The sequence below is a fragment of the Aulonocara stuartgranti genome, assembly GCF_965226115.1.
Source record: "Aulonocara stuartgranti genome assembly, chromosome: 18".
NCBI classification, from domain to species: domain Eukaryota; kingdom Metazoa; phylum Chordata; class Actinopteri; order Cichliformes; family Cichlidae; genus Aulonocara; species Aulonocara stuartgranti.
The window spans coordinates 25501572-25518895 of record NC_138954.1 but is presented as its reverse complement, the minus strand read 5'-3'; the positions used below and the strand labels follow the sequence as shown (position 1 = coordinate 25518895).

The 17324-nt window shown below is 41.3% G+C and overlaps 2 protein-coding genes across 2 annotated transcripts in view; both read left to right on the top strand.

The window, feature by feature from the left end:
- LOC309693878 (complement factor H-related protein 1-like) overlaps window positions 1-17030 on the top strand; it is a 27763-nt gene extending 10733 nt beyond the window's left edge. Inside the window, exon 10 of the mRNA XM_082513487.1 lies at window positions 16853-17030. Coding sequence (XP_082369613.1) covers window positions 16853-16873 — 21 coding nt within the window. The 3' untranslated portion in view covers window positions 16874-17030. The remainder of the gene's footprint in view (window positions 1-16852) is intronic.
- LOC309694710 (complement factor H-related protein 1-like) lies at window positions 5531-14767 on the top strand (the record flags this gene model as incomplete). The annotated part of the gene is made up of 8 exons (XM_082514920.1): window positions 5531-5828; window positions 9462-9607; window positions 9687-9866; window positions 10224-10400; window positions 10484-10660; window positions 14156-14197; window positions 14318-14479; window positions 14568-14767. The coding sequence occupies exons 2-8, from the start codon at window positions 9553-9555 to the stop codon at window positions 14765-14767; spliced, it is 993 nt and encodes a 330-aa protein (XP_082371046.1). The 5' UTR covers window positions 5531-5828; window positions 9462-9552.
- Window positions 17031-17324: the final 294 nt, after the last annotated feature.

The following is a 17324-nucleotide window of genomic DNA, read 5'->3' as shown; positions in this document are numbered from 1 at the left end:
TCACACGCTGCGTGCTACCATTGAGGTAGTCTGCACAGGCTGTGCATTGACTGGTGAACGTCGCCACGCTACGGTTGGATGCCCTTTATGATTGGACAAGGTATAGCTATAAGATGTTGGGGATTTCTGTGGATGTCATGTGGCCTGGGGAATATTTTATTTCAGAATATCTTCGGTATCCTCATTGGTCTTAGTTCCAGCCCGACACCATGACCCCAACAGTGCTTTTATTTTGCTTTTTGATGTATTCTGATTAATTAATCCCCTTTTTCTTATCACCAGTGTCATTATTTTTATTGGGTTTTACCCCTTTCTTGTGGGATTATTTTCCAACCGTGAGTGTTCAGAGCCGTACCGGCCTGTAAGTGGATGGGTGCCGACATGCATGCGGCAATAATGATGCTGAGTCAAGGGTCCTATTATACTTTGTTCTGTCTTTGCTGAGTTCATGTAAGAGTTTAAGCTAGTGTAAACGTGTTATATGCCTAGGAGAGAGAGGAGTGTTTTCAGGGCAGTCTCAGGTTTGTGGAAGACCAGCCCAGGGGTCCAGGATGGTGAGAGGTTTATCTATGTTTATCTGTTTGTTTTTGTTAGTTTTGCTTTGGGTTTATCTGTGGTTTATGTTGTGGCTCAAACAGGCACTGAAACACTGAGATATAACCAACGTGCAGGATCAGTCTATTATCGATTGTGGCACTATGACTCTGGATAATGTGAATAATCAACAGAAATCGGTCTCATTCATTAGCTGGAACGTCAAAGGGCTGAATAATTTGGTTAAAAGAAGCAAGGTATTTAGTCATTTGAAATCGCTCAAACCTGACGTGATGTTTCTACAGGAGACACACTTAAATACTAACTCCCAAAAAAGATTAGGTTGTAAGTGGATTGGACAAATATATCATTCACGTTTTAACTACAAAGCCAGGGGAACAGCAATCTTAATTAGGAAGGGGGTTCCATTTGAACACTCTGAAGTGATATCAGATCCTAATGGCAGATATGTTGTTGTAGTGGGCAAGCTGTTTAACACACCACTAATACTGGCTAATATTTATGGACCTAACTGGGACAACGCACAGTTCTTTCTTAATTTTTTTTCGACTCTCCCAGACCTTGTCTCCTATAAACTAATTCTAGGTGGAGACTTTAATTGTGTCCTTTCTCCCCAGCTGGACCGATCAAGCGTAAGGTCGAGCAACACCCTCTCGTCAGCAGCAGTGGCTATTAATTCCCTACTTCGTTCTTACGGCTTATCAGACCCTTGGCGTGCAACAAACCCATCTACGAAGCAATTTTCCTTTTTTTCCCCTGTACATCATAGTTACTCCAGGATTGATTACTTCATTGTCGATAACCAGCTACTTCCCTTAATTTCCAGCACCAAATACCACAGTATAGTGTTGTCAGATCATAGCCCTGTGCAGATGGGTCTGGTTTTTCCAGGTAATGTAGCGCCCCAACGAACGTGGCGGCTAGACCCCCTATTACTTTTATGTGAATGCTTTAAAACGTTTCTCAGCAATCAGATTGACTTCTTTCTAGAAATTAATGACACCCAGGATGTGTCGAGGGGAGTCTTGTGGGAGTCTATGAAAGCCTATATTAGGGGCCAAGTTATTTCTTATGTGGCACACAGAGACAAGGAGCGCTCTAAACAACTTAAAGAACTGGCTGACAAGATTGCGGATATGGATAGGCGTTACGCTCTTTTACCTACGCCAGATCTTTTTAAGGAGAAATTACTGTTGCAAACTGAATTTGACACGCTTATGACATGGAGAGCCGAAAGAAATATTTTTAAATCCAGGCAGGTATATTATGAGCATGGAGATAAAGCGGGGAGGCTCCTTGCACTTCAGCTCAAACAGCGGTCAGCTGAGCGCGTGATTTCGGGAATTGAAATAGGTGCTGATTCGATATCTCACGACCCCCGAGTCATTAATGACCAGTTCAAATATTTTTACTCTACCCTATATCAATCAGAGGTGGGCAGTAATTCATCCGAGATCTACTCGTTTCTTGACTCGCTGGATCTTCCCAAGCTCTCTCCGGACGCTCAGTCGCCTTTGGAACAGCCGTTGTCGATTGAAGAGATAACGAACGCTATTAAATTATCTCAGACTGGAAGGTCGCCAGGTCCGGACGGTTTCCCCATGGAGTTTTACAAGGAATTCTCTTCGAAGCTCACACCTATTTTAGAATCAGTTTATGCTGAATCTTTTGCTACTGGCAATCTGCCGCAGACGCTTACCCAGGCCACGATCTCAGTCTTACTAAAGAAAGATAAAGATCCTGTACAGTGTAGCTCATACAGGCCAATAAGTCTTTTGTGCTGTGACTATAAGATTTTAACCAAAACTCTTGCACTACGGTTGGACCCTATTATTTCCACCATTATTAATGAGGACCAAACGGGCTTCATTCCCGGACGGCAGTCATTTTTTAATGTGAGACGACTGTTTAATGTGGTATTCTCCCCCCATTCGACAATACAACCGGAAGTTATTCTGAGCCTTGACGCTGAAAAGGCGTTTGATAGAATCGAATGGTCCTACCTTTTCACAGTTCTGGAGAAATTCGGCATGGGACCTACTTTTTGTAGATGGATTAAAGTCCTATATTCAACGCCTATGGCTGCAGTCAGGACAAATGGTCTGATTTCGGAATATTTTTCGCTCTACAGGGGGACGAGGCAGGGCTGTTGCCTGTCACCCTTCCTGTTTGACATTGCGATCGAACCGCTGGCAATTGCTATCAGATCTGATGAGAGGATTAAAGGTATATCCAGGGGTGAGGTAACTCATAAAACTCTGCTTTATGCTGATGATCTCCTTTTGCAGATATCAGACCCAATTGGGAGTATGCCCCATCTTTTCCGCTGGCTGCGGGAGTTCAGCAACATATCGGGGTATAAGGTTAATTTATCAAAATCTTTACTGTTTCCATTGAACAATCTGGCAAAACAGACCACTTATGACGATTTGCCTTTTAAAATTGAAAATGACAAATTCACATATTTGGGACTGGAAATAGCTGGCTCGATTAAGACTATTTTCCAGTATAACTACAGGTCTATTCTGGACAGTACTAAATCTGATCTGGGTAGGTGGTCAAAACTTCCACTTTCGCTGGCAGGACGGATAAATGTGGTGAAGATGACTGTAATGCCCAGGTTTCTTTATCTATTCCAAATGATCCCCATCTTTCTCCCCAAATCCTATTTTGCCCAGCTGGATCGCTTTGTCTCTTTGTTCATATGGAACAAAAAACCTGCACGCATAAGGAGAGCAAGCCTGGAGAGAGCTAAAGCTGATGGTGGTTTGGGCTTACCTAATTTCTTATTCTATTATTGGGCTGCTAACATTGTCAAGCTGACATATTGGATAACCATGTTTGCGGATGGGGAGGGTCCAGTCTGGGCAGATATGGAACTGAGAGCTACACTCCCAATCTCTCCGATTTCGATCTTAACTGCCCCTCTCCCACTGAATGTCAAAGCATCTGGGCTGAACTCCAATTTGGTGGTTCAAAATTCAATTAAGATCTGGGGTCAATTCAGGAAACATTTTAACTTGACAAATACTTGTAGCTTTTCTCCGATAATGTTCAACCATCTTTTTACACCATCTCAAATAGATCATTCATTTGCAGTCTGGCACAGAAACGGTCTGGTTTTCTTTCAAGATCTCTTCACTGAGGATGGCTTTGTCTCATTTAAATATTTGTGTGAAGACCATAACTTACCAAAGTCTCACTACTTCAGATACCTTCAGGCTCGGAGTTCTGCCTCTAAATTTCTCCCAGGGTACCCGTCTCTGCCCTCTAAGGACCTACTGTATCTAGTTCTTAATGTGAGTCAGCCCACTAAAAGAGCAATATCGAAGATTTATGCATTGATTCTTGAAAGCTGCCCTCATACATGGGACAAACCTAAGGCGGCGTGGGAAGGGGAGGTTGGAGAACTCATGTCAGAAGACATCTGGAAGAAAGCCATACAGCGTATACATACGTCTTCTCTCTGTATTAGACATGGCCTGATTCAATTTAAGGTCGTCCACAGGCTCCACTATTCTAATGACAGACTGTCTAAACTGTACCCTGATGTTGCACCGAATTGTCCTAGATGTGATTACTCTCCTGTTTCTTTGGGGCACATGTTTTGGTCATGTCCCTCCCTGTATGGTTTCTGGACATCAATTTTTCAATCACTGTCAGCTATATCGGGTGAAACACTGCGGCCTGACTCTTTAATAGCTATCTTCGGTGTACCTCGGGAAGAGCTGAGACTCTCTCCCCTCCACAAAAACGCAATAGCCTTTGCCTCGTTGCATGCCCGCCGTCTGATACTGCTGAGCTGGAAGGCGTCGAACCCTCCTTCCTACGTCCATTGGATTAGAGAGGTGATGTTGGGATTAGCTCTGGAAAAAATTAGGTATACCGTGCGCGGCTTGGAGAGTAAATATGACAAAACCTGGTCACGGTTCATAACTCATGTCAAGAGTCTGTCTTTTGCCTGATTTATTGTTCTTTACTTGTTGGTAATTTATGCTCTTGCTCTCTTCTCGGACTGCTGTCCATAGTCTCCTCAATGCCCGTACTTTGACTGTTGGGATTTCTTTATTCCCTTTTTCTTCTTTGTTTCTTCTCTCATGTGCCGGGGTCCGGCTGTTGGTGCTATAATGACTGTCACAGATTGGTTTGAGTGTTTCTCCCCTTTTTTTTTTTTTTTTTTTTTTTGTGTTGTGTGTATTGTGCTTCCTGGTTGTGGGGATGCCACCTGGATGGGGGTGGGGGGTAGGGTTCGCAACTTTTGTAAGAAATTCTGGACTGTTTTGTTGGAAAACTATAAATAAAGTTGTAAAAAAAAAAAAAAAAAAAAAAAAAATGTTCTTACTATACACCTGGAAACATTTTTAGTTGCTAGGCAGCCACGCCAAACCTGTTGGGATGCTGTAAACTCAAGTAAAGGAGAATCTAACTGTGCTTTCTTATATTTTCCCTCATTTTCCCTGACATCTGTTTCTTAACAAAAACACAGAGCTTGTAGAGATCTAGCTGACAATCAGAGAATCTCTGATTTTAAATCAAACACACATTAACCAGAAAACCTGTGCTTCTACATGTTTGATGTTTCGTAATGGTGACCTCTGATTACAGCAATCCGGGAAGTCTCTTTGAAATCTGGGATCTGTAAACAACCTCATAGAATTTATCCAAAACATTTTCTGAGAAATTCAGGATCAAATGAATAAACATGGACTTTTTCTGCCATATAAAAGTGAAATACTGAAGTGTTTTCTTGACAATGACTGCGTCTCACGGTCAGAAGGACTAAATATTCACAGTAAATGAGACAACAGGAGTAAAAAAAATATGAGTCTTTGTGCATTCATTTGTCTTTATTTTAGTCCTGTCAAAATTAACGCATCTGGAGTGCAGAATGACTCAAAATTCCTGAAATGTTTCTGTCAACGCCTTTCGGGCAGTTTGTCCAAACAGAGTTACCTTCGCACATGCGCAAATGGGCAGTTGATCTGGTAGTGACGGGCAGCTGAACCAATCAGCTCAATATGGAAAATGATGAACACACATTGGCCCTCTCGATGGGAAATTTGAGTATTAAAAAAATAACAAGACGGAACAGTCGACCAACGTAAAGTATTATTATGCACATTGTGCAAGAAGGAATTTTCTTTTCACTAAAGCACCTCCAGCTTAAAATATCACATTGACGCAACGCATACGTTAGCCGGGGATGCTGCTAGGACTTTGGTTAACGCGTCACTCAGCTTGCTACAAACCACTCACGGAGCATCGGGGACTCAGTAAGTCTACCTCGGAAATATTGACTGACACAATTGCCAAGTGGATTGCAAGAAACTGCATGAATGATGCATTGAATGATATTTAATCGTGATTAATCAAAATGAATCCACAGTAACCCTGTGATGAATCTGATTAAACATTTGTTTGACAGCACTAATACATATTATATATTAGTGTAAACTAACCTATTAGTATATAGTTTTTTTGTTTTTGTTTTTAAAAGTTGTATTCCACAGGCGAGAACCTGTGCTACAGTTTTCTTTTATTGGTTTGGCGCAGTTTTCACAAGCAATTGGTACATTTTCAAAACTCTTAGTACTTATATCACAACAGATCATCAAAAGTGCACCTTTTTCAAACATTTCAGCATATTTTCAATTGTGTCAGTACAATACACATAATGACAAAATATCCTTTTCACTACACAAAATAAGTGTTTCATCTAAATAAATGTTTCGTTCACAGTTACTGCCTTTCAAAATGTTATCACTATAAAATTTTTGATTTGCATCTCTTATTATTCAGTTTAATACATTTGTCTGTCATTTAATTCAACTGATCTTAATGTTTAATCAATGAATCATTCATTATGTCCATGGATTTTCAACTTGACTGATTGTTGTCTGGTCATTTGTAAGTTACACATTGCTGCAAGAGCTTTCAATCTAGAAACACTATAATTGCTAATTGTTTCCCCTTGATGATCACAATTAGTTACCATATAAGTAGAACTGTGTTTGAGACTTTGCACTGTTCAAATATGGAGCAGGATAGACTCGTAGGGAGAGGAAACCTTCATCGAAGAGGTGGTGGTGCTCCTCGACAGAGAGGTGGTCTTCAGAGAAATGTAGGCAGAAGACAACGCACCATCATCTCTAATGAAGTCCGGGCCATCATTGTTGACCATGTGGTTAACAGAGGCTTTACCATGGCTGAGGCTGCCAGGTTGGTACAGCCTAATTTACAAAGGTCAACTGTCAGCTCTATCATCAGAACTTTTTGCCAAGAAAACCGGTATGTCTGCTATAGCAACTTCACTTCTAAAATATAGTACTCTATTGTATAGATGAACAACATGTAATTGTCAGTTTACAGTAATGTAATTTGTAATACTTCAATATTCACAGTATATGATTGTCCTCAGAATTAACAGGAGACAACCTGGTGGTGGTCGCCCACGTGTTTTGACTGACCAACAGGAGTTGGCTGTGGTGGAAATGGTCAGGGCAAGGAATGACATGCGGCTAAAAAAACTAACTAAATTATCATTTTAGTGGGTGATGGAGCTGGACGCTGCTGTGAATCATCACAAGTATATTTTTGTTGATGCGGCCGGTTTCAATCTGGCAAAAACTAGACGCAGAGGACGTAACCTTATTGGACAAAGGGCTACCATCCAAGTCCCTGGACAACGTGGGGGAAACATCTCTATGTGTGCAGCTATATCTGAAGATGGTGTGGTAGGCTGTAGACCAGTTCTAGGGTCATACAACACTGAACACCTGATAGTTGTTTTTTTTAAATGAACTGGAGCAGGCCTGTCAGGGAGAAGACATCGTCTATGTTGTTGTGTGGGGTGGGACAATGTCAGCTTCCACCATGCACAGCTGGTTCAGGAATGGTTTCAAACACATCCTCGCTTCATGACCCTCTATCTTCCACCATATTCCCCTTTCCTCAACCCAATTGAGGAATTCTTCTCTACATGGAGGTGGAAGGTGTATGATCGCCATCCCCATGAGCATGTCTCCCTTCTTCAAGCCATGTGTGAAGCTTGTGGTGATATAACTGCTGAGCAATGTCAAGCCTGGATTCGTCATGCCAGGAGATTTTTCCCACAGTGCCTGAACAACGAAGACATCCACTGTGATGTTGATGAAACTTTATGGCCCAATGTTAATGACCAGCTTGATTAATTGTGTAAAAGTGATTAAAAATAAATAAAAATATATTTTTCTTATGTAAATTACTTGGTTTTTTTCTCCCTTTTTCGTGTGTGTATAATTTTTTTTTTATGTCTGAACATAAGTGTAAAATTTTCTGTGTGAAGTTTTACAGTTCAGTTACACTCATTCATCACCAAGGACAATTTGAAACGCTTACCTTGTATTATTTGCTCCTGAATGAAATGATTGGTAAAAGTACTAAGTTGAAAAAAGATCTTACTGTTTTGTTTGGGTGATTAAAGCAAATGTTCTCAAAATATATCACAATGATCATATGTTCTGAAACAATGATTAAGTGGAATGAAAATATGTGCAAATACAATGAAATCATGACATCAGATTTGAAAGAATGACTAGTGGTGTTACAAATGTGATCAAATGTGAGTTTTGTACTGAGAGATTTGAAAATGCACACTTTAGTTATGAAAATAGTACCAACCAATTAAAAAAAACTGTAAAAGATTGAAGAAAACTATACAAATTCTCTTTGAATTTAAGCATACATTCTTTGTGTTTATTCTCCATTTACTTCATTAGTTCATGAATTTTAGTTACAAGTTTAAATATAAAGTTGAAGAAAATGTAATTGTGGCCAGGCTATTGATCAAGTAATTGCGATTAATTACAGAAAATTGTGGGATTAGTTTTTTTTAATTGGTTTTGTCTGTGAGAGCCAGAGATTTTCCTTGTTTGAGGTGACCAAATACTTATTTTCCACCCTAATTTACGAATAAATTCTTTACAAATCCTACCATGTGAATTCATGGATTTTTTTTTCACATTCTGTCTCTCACAGTTGAAGTGTACCTCTGGTGCAAATTACTGACCTCTGTCAACATTTTAAGTGGGGGAACTTGCACAATCGGTGGCTGACTAAATACTTTTTTGCCCCACTATATATATATATATATATATATGTTTATATATATATATATATATATATATATATATATATATATGTATGTATGTATATGTGTATGTATATATACACATATACACACACACACACACACGAAAAAGGGAGAAAAAAAACAAGTCATTTACATAAGCACAATATATTTATTTTATTTTTATCACTTTTATACAATTAATCAACCTGGTCATTAACATTGGGCCATAAGTTTTCATCAACATCCCAGTGGATGTCTTCATTGTTCAGGCACCGTGGGAAAAATCTCCTGGCAAGACGAATCCAGGCTTGACATTGCTCAGCAGTTATATCACCACAAGCTTCACACATGGCTTGAAGAAGGGAGACATGCTCATGGGGATGGCGATCATACACCTTCCACCTTAAACTGAATAATAAGAGATGCAAATCAAAAATTTTATAGTGATAACATTTTGAAAGGCAGTAACTGTGAACGAAACATTTATTTAGATGAAACACTTATTTTGTGTAGTGAAAAGGATATTTTGTCATTATGTGTATTGTACTAACACAATTGAAAATATGCTGAAATGTTTGAAAAAGGAGCACTTTTGATGATCTGTTGTGATATAAGTACTAAGAGTTTTGAAAATGTACCAATTGCTTGTGAAAACTGCGCCAAACCAATAAAAAAAACTCTAGTTACATTTTTTTAATCTATTCACAGCAATAGTTTATTTATACAACATGTCTGAGAAATATGGACCAGAGCCAGAGTTACTCAGCGCAATGTTTACTGTGTCCTGACTTCTTAGTTCTTTGGGGGAAATTCCCAACAATTATTAACTCGTCCAGCAGAACACGGCTCTTTACTCTGCCTTCACATCGTGCTTTCATTGCTGCAAAATGTGTCTCAGGACTCTTGGATTTGTCCTCGTTTTGTTTCCTGGATTACTTCAAGGTAAGAAGATTCAATTCTGTTATAGTTTGTAAATGTGAGACTTATGTGGGATTTTTAAAAACATTTTTTATTGTTTCAGCACAGGGTTGTGATTCTCCCAGACTGGTTCATGGTAACTTTCTCCCCAGACAAGAGACTTACTCTGACAGAACCACGATCACTTATTCCTGTGATAACGGATATAAACCTGTAGTGGAGGGTTGGTGGGCAACCAGTACCTGTGAACGTGGGAAATGGTCTCATGAACCACAATGTATAGGTAGGTCAGTCCTGGGAATGGTGAATGTGCTTTAAAGCTTCAATATAAATTCTGTTCTTAAAAAATGTAATTAGTTTAGATTTGCTAATAAATAGACTCATCTGAGAAAAAGAACAATGAAATCTGATTGTTTCAGTAAATAAATATAAAAAGCAATAAAATCCAATAGCAGGATGGTGAAGTTTAATTTAATGTTTTTGTGCCAAGTGCAAAAAAATTTATTTATAGTAGTTTTAAAGAATTACAAATCAGGAATTTCAGTCTCCCACAAGGAAAAATAAAAAAATATCTTACAGTAATTCCTTGAAATAACTATTCACAAAGTGTTGATGGTGACTCTGGTCTGTTTTTCCTCAGATGAAAGCAGCTGCCTTCCACCAACTATTCCCAATGGAAAGTACCGGCTGGTATACGGCTGGTATGAGGATGGAAGTACACTAATGATAACATGCGATGGAGGATTTGAGCACCAAAACCACTTCACCACCATTACCTGTGGAAATGGAAAATGGTCCTCTGCACCAGTCTGTGAGAGTAAGTCTGCCACATGTTTGACTCCAGTTAGCTGTTCAACACTTTTTTTTTCTGCTTCTATTCATGACTTTTTATTTTTACAGGAAGTATGAGTGCATGCAGTGCACCTCCTAAAATCCCCCATGCAGTCATCATTCATGGATACCAGGAAGTGTTTGCAGCAGGTTCAGAAGTGCAGTATGAGTGTGAAGACGGATACACTGCACACACCGAGAAATCTGTTTGTATACAGAGAAACTGGACACCAGTGCCAACATGCAGTAAGCTGACTGTTTAATGAGATCTGCATTTATGTATTTACTTTTTCTTATTTGGCAATAATCCACAGTAAGTTTAAAAACAACTAATCACATGACACTTGAAGGAATATAGAACATAATCCAGGAAGTAAATGCACCAGTGCATGAATATGATTGGTGGAAATCATCAAGTGTTCAGAAAAATAATAAACATTTGAACTCTGTAGTCTGCAGATGCAGAATGTGTCATGTTTACATCCTGTTCTGCTGCTAATAATCAAAGTTTTAAAAAGTAAATATATAAATATAAACCTAAAACATTAAAAAAACAATAATTTCATTGAAAATTATCATAATTTTTTGAAAGACTGAAAGAGAAAACGTTGACATATTCTGAGTTTTTTAAATTAATGAAAACTTCTCAAAGCTATGACCTGGTTAGGGGCTCTGGTGGCTCTTAGATGGTGTTTTCCTTGTGGCTGCGTACAGAGGAGATGGGGGATGGTCTGTGCTGGCGGACGTTGGTTACTGGCCTGGTAGCCTGGCTGCCCCTGGGTGGGTTCGGGACAGGCGTGGAGGCTTGGGGGTCTGGGTGTGCTCCACCCCCGGGACTGGGGCTCTAGCTGGGCCTTGGGGGCTCGGGTCCTGGTAGTTGTGTTGCTGGGGTTGTGGGTGGGTGGGTGCATGGGGGTTATGCCCCGGTGAGGGGTCTGGGATGCGGGGCCTCCCTGCTACTGCAGATAAGGAGGTGGTCTGCTTGCCTCCACCCCAGAGAGAAGGGTTACATCTCCTGGGTATGGTTTGCCCCTCTGGGGGCAGGGGTACCCGGACCTGGGATATATAGAGTATGTTTGGGGAGTGTGAATGTGTGTACAGTGTCTATTTGTGTCTGTCTCCACGTCGGGTGAGTGCCGAGTATTTGTTTGTGTATATGGGGGTGGGAATGCACGTTTGTGTCTGCGTGCGCCTGTTCATCTGTGTCTATATGTCAGCTTGGGTCTTAGACTCCACCTCTCTGGGAACATCTCAGGCTCTCCGAGGTATGGAGGCCTATCTCCCCTCACCACACTCCCTACCAGTGGCTGATGCCCTCAGACGTTGGTGTGTTGGTGGTTCTTGGTGTCTGGCGCTGGGAGCACATGTATGTACCAACTCACTCCTGGTGGCCGATTGGCGGGGCCTGGCACCTGTGACCCAGCTGGGCCTGAGGCTCGGTCCTCTCTGGCACAGCTGGCTGCCAGCAGAGCCCGCGTGCACATCACTGCAAGCCCCTCTGGCCTCTGCTCCGTGGCTGCTGGGTGACCTGTCGTTTGGGGCTCTCCTCAGCTCTTCCCAGGAGGGTGGCGCGGTTGCCCCCGTGGTGGTCCTCCTTGGGTCCTCGTACTCTGGGGCCTGGATCTCCTCCATACCTGCTTCATGCCCTGGGGGACGGGGCTGTGGCTCCCCACACTCTCTAGCAGATCATTACATGGAGAAACCTTTTGAATACAAATTCAAATTCAAATTTTATTTGTCACACACACACAACCATACACAGTATGACATGGGGGTGAAATGCTTGTAGCTGTACAATGCCCGACCATTAAATGACAGAAGAAAGTTTTACAATATTTACAATTTACAGTTTACTACAAAATTTACAAATTAACTTAGGAATTTACAGTAAAGAATGTGCAAATAGCAGAAGAGATTATAAAGATAAGGATTATAAATTATAGGAATTATAGGATTATAGGAAATGTGTGGTGGTGCGTGTGGTGACGTGTGTGAGAGTCCAGTCTTATAGTGACGTGTTTGGGAGAGTCCAGTCCTACACCTGGTTCAGGGCCCGAATAGCCTGGGGGAAGAAGCTCCTCCTCATTCTCTCTGTTTTGGCCTTAAGGGAGCGGAAGCGCTTCCCAGACCTCAACAGTGAGAAGAGTCCATTGTTGGGATGGGAGAGGTCCATCATAATCTTCCTAGCTTTGGACTTGCACCGCTTGGTGTAGATGGACAGCAGGTCAGGGAGCTCTGATTGAATGATGCGTTCTGCCGAGCGCACCACCCTTTGCAGATCTCGTCTGTCCTGCTTGGTGCTGTTCCCAAACCAGGTGCAGATGTTTGACGTCAGGACGCTCTCGATGGTGCAGGAGTAGAAGTTCTTGAGCACCTTCAGTGGCAGATGGAAGTCTCTAAGTCTTCTGAGGAAGAAGAGACGCTGACGGGCTTTCTTAACCAGGGTGTTGATGTGGCAGGACCATGACAGGTCCTGAGTGATGTGGACACCCAGGTATCGGAAACTGTCCACTCTCTCCACTGGCGTGCCACTGATGATGAGGGGTTTGTAATTCCTCGCCTGCTTTGTAGTGAAGTCCACGATCAGCTCCTAAGTCTTGCTGATGTTTAGGAGGAGGTTATTCTCCTGGCACCAGGTCTCCAGGTTCCTAATCTCCTCCAGGTAGGCCGTCTCGATGTTGTCGGAGACCAGGCCCACAACAGCAGTGTCGTCAGCAAACTTGACAATGGAGGTGGTGTCGGATGTGGCTACACAGTCATAAGTGTACAGTGAGTACAGCAGGGGGCTTAAAACACAGCCCTGAGGCACTCCAGTGCTGAGTGAGATGGAGGGGGAGACTTGTTTTCCCACCCTCACTGATTGGGGTCTGTCTGTGAGGAAGTTGAGGATCCACTGACACAGTGATGAGCTGAGTCCTAGATCCGTCAACTTGGTGAAAAGTTTAGAGGGAATTATTGTGTTGAATGCTGAACTGTAGTCCACGAACAGCATCCTAACATAATTCCCTCTGCCAGTGTCCAGGTGACTCAGGGATGTGTGGAGCAGGTGAGATATGGCATCGTCTGTGGAACGATTAGTCCGGTAAGCAAACTGAAGTGAGTCGATGGTGGCAGGAAGTGAAGAAGTGATGTGATCTCTCTACAAGCGTGCTGATCCACACAGGTGTGCACACAGGTGTACACACGGGTGTTCACAAACACAAACTACACCTTTCTTGGCTGCTACCTCAAAGCACATTGTGCACTGTCGATCTTGCGTACTGCACAATAACATGTAATATTTAGTATCTACTGTTAGCTAGTTTATTGTGATGGTGTTGTATTTATTATGTTGCTCTGTTTTGTTTGTTGTCTCTTCTGTTTTTTGTTTTTTATCTCCATACAGGTGATCCAGGTGTTTTGTTTGGTTTTTCTTTTTTTTTCTTCCCCCCTTTCTCACCATCTCTTCTCTCCTCTATTTTTCTTTCTCTCCCTCTCTTTCTTTCATTCTCTCTCCCTGTCCTATCCCCCAGTCATGTCTGTCCCGTCTGTAACAACCGAAAATCAAATCAAATAAATACATAATTATAATAAAGGTCAATCAAATGGACCAATATGGCAAGGCCACGATGATCCACTTGGTAAAGTAAATCCGCTTGGCATCTTTCTTGGCCTTCAGACAACAATTCTGATAGTTAATGATCCAAATGGGACAGGCAAAAAAAAAGAAAGAAAGCAAAATAACTGTTTTGTATCTTTCAGGATCTTCAAATGGGGGAGACACACGTCTTCGTTATACAACAAGTAAATAAGTACATTATTTTCTCCTTGAATTTATTGATGCTGACAAATCAGAATGTTAAGTGCATTACCTCAGCGACAGTTTGGTATGTTTTCAGAAATATTCCTGCGTTTTCATTTCAGTTCAAAGTTGCGGAAACGTCCCTGTTATTGAAAATGCTGTTGCTCAGCAAACTTCACAATACCATTTGACATACCGATGCCAACGTTTGTACAGATTAGTGGGTCCAGAAAGAGTGAAGTGTATCAGCAGTGGCATGTGGTCAGACTTACCTGAGTGCAGAGGTATAAACACATCAATGATAATCATTTTTAAGGATCTCTTAAAGCGTTGGGGAGAAATTTTAATTTAATGGTTGTTTCTTGTGTCCAGCTAACTTCTGTGCTGTCAACACCAATGACAATCCTGCATACAAATCTGTGGGAACTGTGCACATAGAAAATTGTAAGGAAGAGAGAGTGGAGTGTGTGAAACCACACAGCTGGTCGTTTGAACATTATTCTAAGGTTCGATGCATCAATGGAAGAGTGGAGGCAACTGAATGTAAGTATTACTGTAAACTCTATGTTTGAACGTGTCAGTCAGAAAAGTTTTCAGTGCTGTGTTGCCTACATGTTAACACGTTTTTATTACCTATAAGAAAGAAAACTTTTTAATAAATAAAACAACTGAACATGAATCGTTTTAATAACAACTACATTTTAAAAGATCTGAGCACTTAATGTCTCTGTGTGTCGTCATATCCAACCAAGCTTTTACAACTTTAAACTCCTTTAAACACAGAAAAAAACTGCAGCAACTCTGCTGATTCACTGATTCGTTGTTTCTACCTTAATTTGTTGTCACCAGAAGTACTGCACAGGCACCTGTCACACCTTGTAGTGTATGCTGCCGCCCTGACAGCTTCCCTTTCCCTGAACTAATGCCTGTGATGTGGAAATTATTAAAATGACTAACACATATTTTTTCCTATCTGCTTTTAAACCTGAAATTATCCCTGGCATTTCCACTTGGCAATTTCTAGTGGAATCACAATAGATCTTATAGACTCTATTAATATGTATCTCTTTAATCAGAATCAGAAATACTTTATTAATCCTGAAGGAAATTATGGGTTACAGCAGGCAGCGTGCTGGTTGGCATGCGCACTCACAAAGGAACCCTCCGACCAAACATACTTACACATCACATTGGGGAGATAGGTCAGAGCGGTAGGCTGATAAGAAAAATAACGAAAATACACAACATGAAGTAAGAGGAGGACATAAAAGCTCCACCCAGACTGAGCTCCTGAGGGGAGAACAGTTTGAGAACAGAAAAAAACACCTCAGCACAAAAGCACATGAATTGTAATACACCATAGAAGCACATGGCAAGCAACAGGGGTGGGTAAGGGGTGAGAGTAAGCCAGTGTAGACAGCGCATCAGGTCCTGCAGCATGCGCTGGGCCCAGACCCGCCGTCTGACCTCGGCCTTGGAGATAAGCATCCGAAGTCGTTTGGAATACAAGATGCGGGACACGGGATGGGGACGAAGAGTCTAAACAGAGTCTGTTATCAGAGAGAGTGTTTTTGATGTTCAGCTCCAGCTGTGAGGCCACAGCTGGCACCGATATGGTAGACGCATGAAATGATGGTGGTTTCCTTTAGTGCAAACAACTGCATGTTAATTTTACAGTCGATCTAAATGTCCGTCACTGGTCTCTCAATCTCCCGTTGGAGAGCCGTGAGCTTCTCAGAGATGTTATCAATTTTGCGCTCAAAGAGCATACTCTAAGTGCCCACAACAGCATCAAGCTTCTCTTGATCTTATCCATGCTGCGTTTGATGAGCACATTTTGAGAAGTCACAACTTGTGCCACGGTTTCAATCACAGCAGGCAGCCTTGTGGGGTTTTGATCAGCCATTTCCGCTTTCTTCAATTTCCGATAAGCTAGGGCCAAGCCAGCTCCGATCAGCAAGAATCCCGTTATCATGCTTCCGAAAAGGTAGATGTCTTCAATGTCCTCAATCGACAGTCCCGCCAGGCACACGACCCTCTAGTTCCTCCACCCATCCATCGTGTATCCGGCGGGGAACGTCCCTCCAGGACACTCGGGCTCACCCGAGCCCAGGCTTCTCATTGAAAGGAGAGTGTGAATTGCATTTAGGGACCAGTTGATCAAATCTATAATTCCTCTTTAAGGTTTTAACATATGCAGAAAGGCTTTAAACAGAGTTTACTGTGTGATCACCTTTAATGAGGCTGATAAATATGTTGTTTACTTTGTGCCTCGTGTAAACACAGGGGACTATTTAGTAAACAACCATATCCACTTCTATAGAAACTTCTGCCTCATGCAGTGATTTTAACAGTATCCCAGTAAAGTCGATTAAACAAAATATTAAACCTGATAAAAACTGTCAGCAGCTTGTAGACATGTAGAAAACTGAACACACCTCATCTGCAAATGTTAAGTAACTGAAGTGTTCACACTGAGCTTCTGCATCACTGTTTACAGGTTGTAACAGGGCACAGCATGCAGTGGTGAGTGTTCCTCTTTAAAAGAAATGCTGTTATTGCTCTGATCTGTCATTTAAAGATGCTTAAATGCAGAATCACAACTTGATTTTTTTACACTCGTAATTTATTCATAAAACATATTTTCTTCTAACCAGAGGTGCAAAGCACAGCTGTAGCTGAGGATTTCCTCACCACCCTGGAGCTTTTAGAGGAGACGCCTGACATATGATCACATCATCATTTTCATCTTTGAGAGTGTGAGAGAAAATGGTTTGTGTGCTCATATATGAAACAAAAACACAGCTGAACTGAATAAAGTCTCCTCCTCATAAAGACTCCTGCTGCTCTTTACTGTTCTTGTTTTTAGTGTTTATATCTGAAGAGCATCGATTTAAAATCAATCAGTTCTCGTTATAGGAAGTTATAGGAAACAGTAAAGAAATGAGAAGAAGTAATCCTTCTTCTTCTTTTCTTTACTGTTTAAAAACACAATTATTTCCCAAATATCAAAACAAGTGTATTATTAAGATTATTGCACATTTCATTACACTCATATGCAGTGAATCTTTTTCAACATTCACCTACGGTAATGTTATAAAAACCACGCTGTTGCCTTCCTGTTAACAC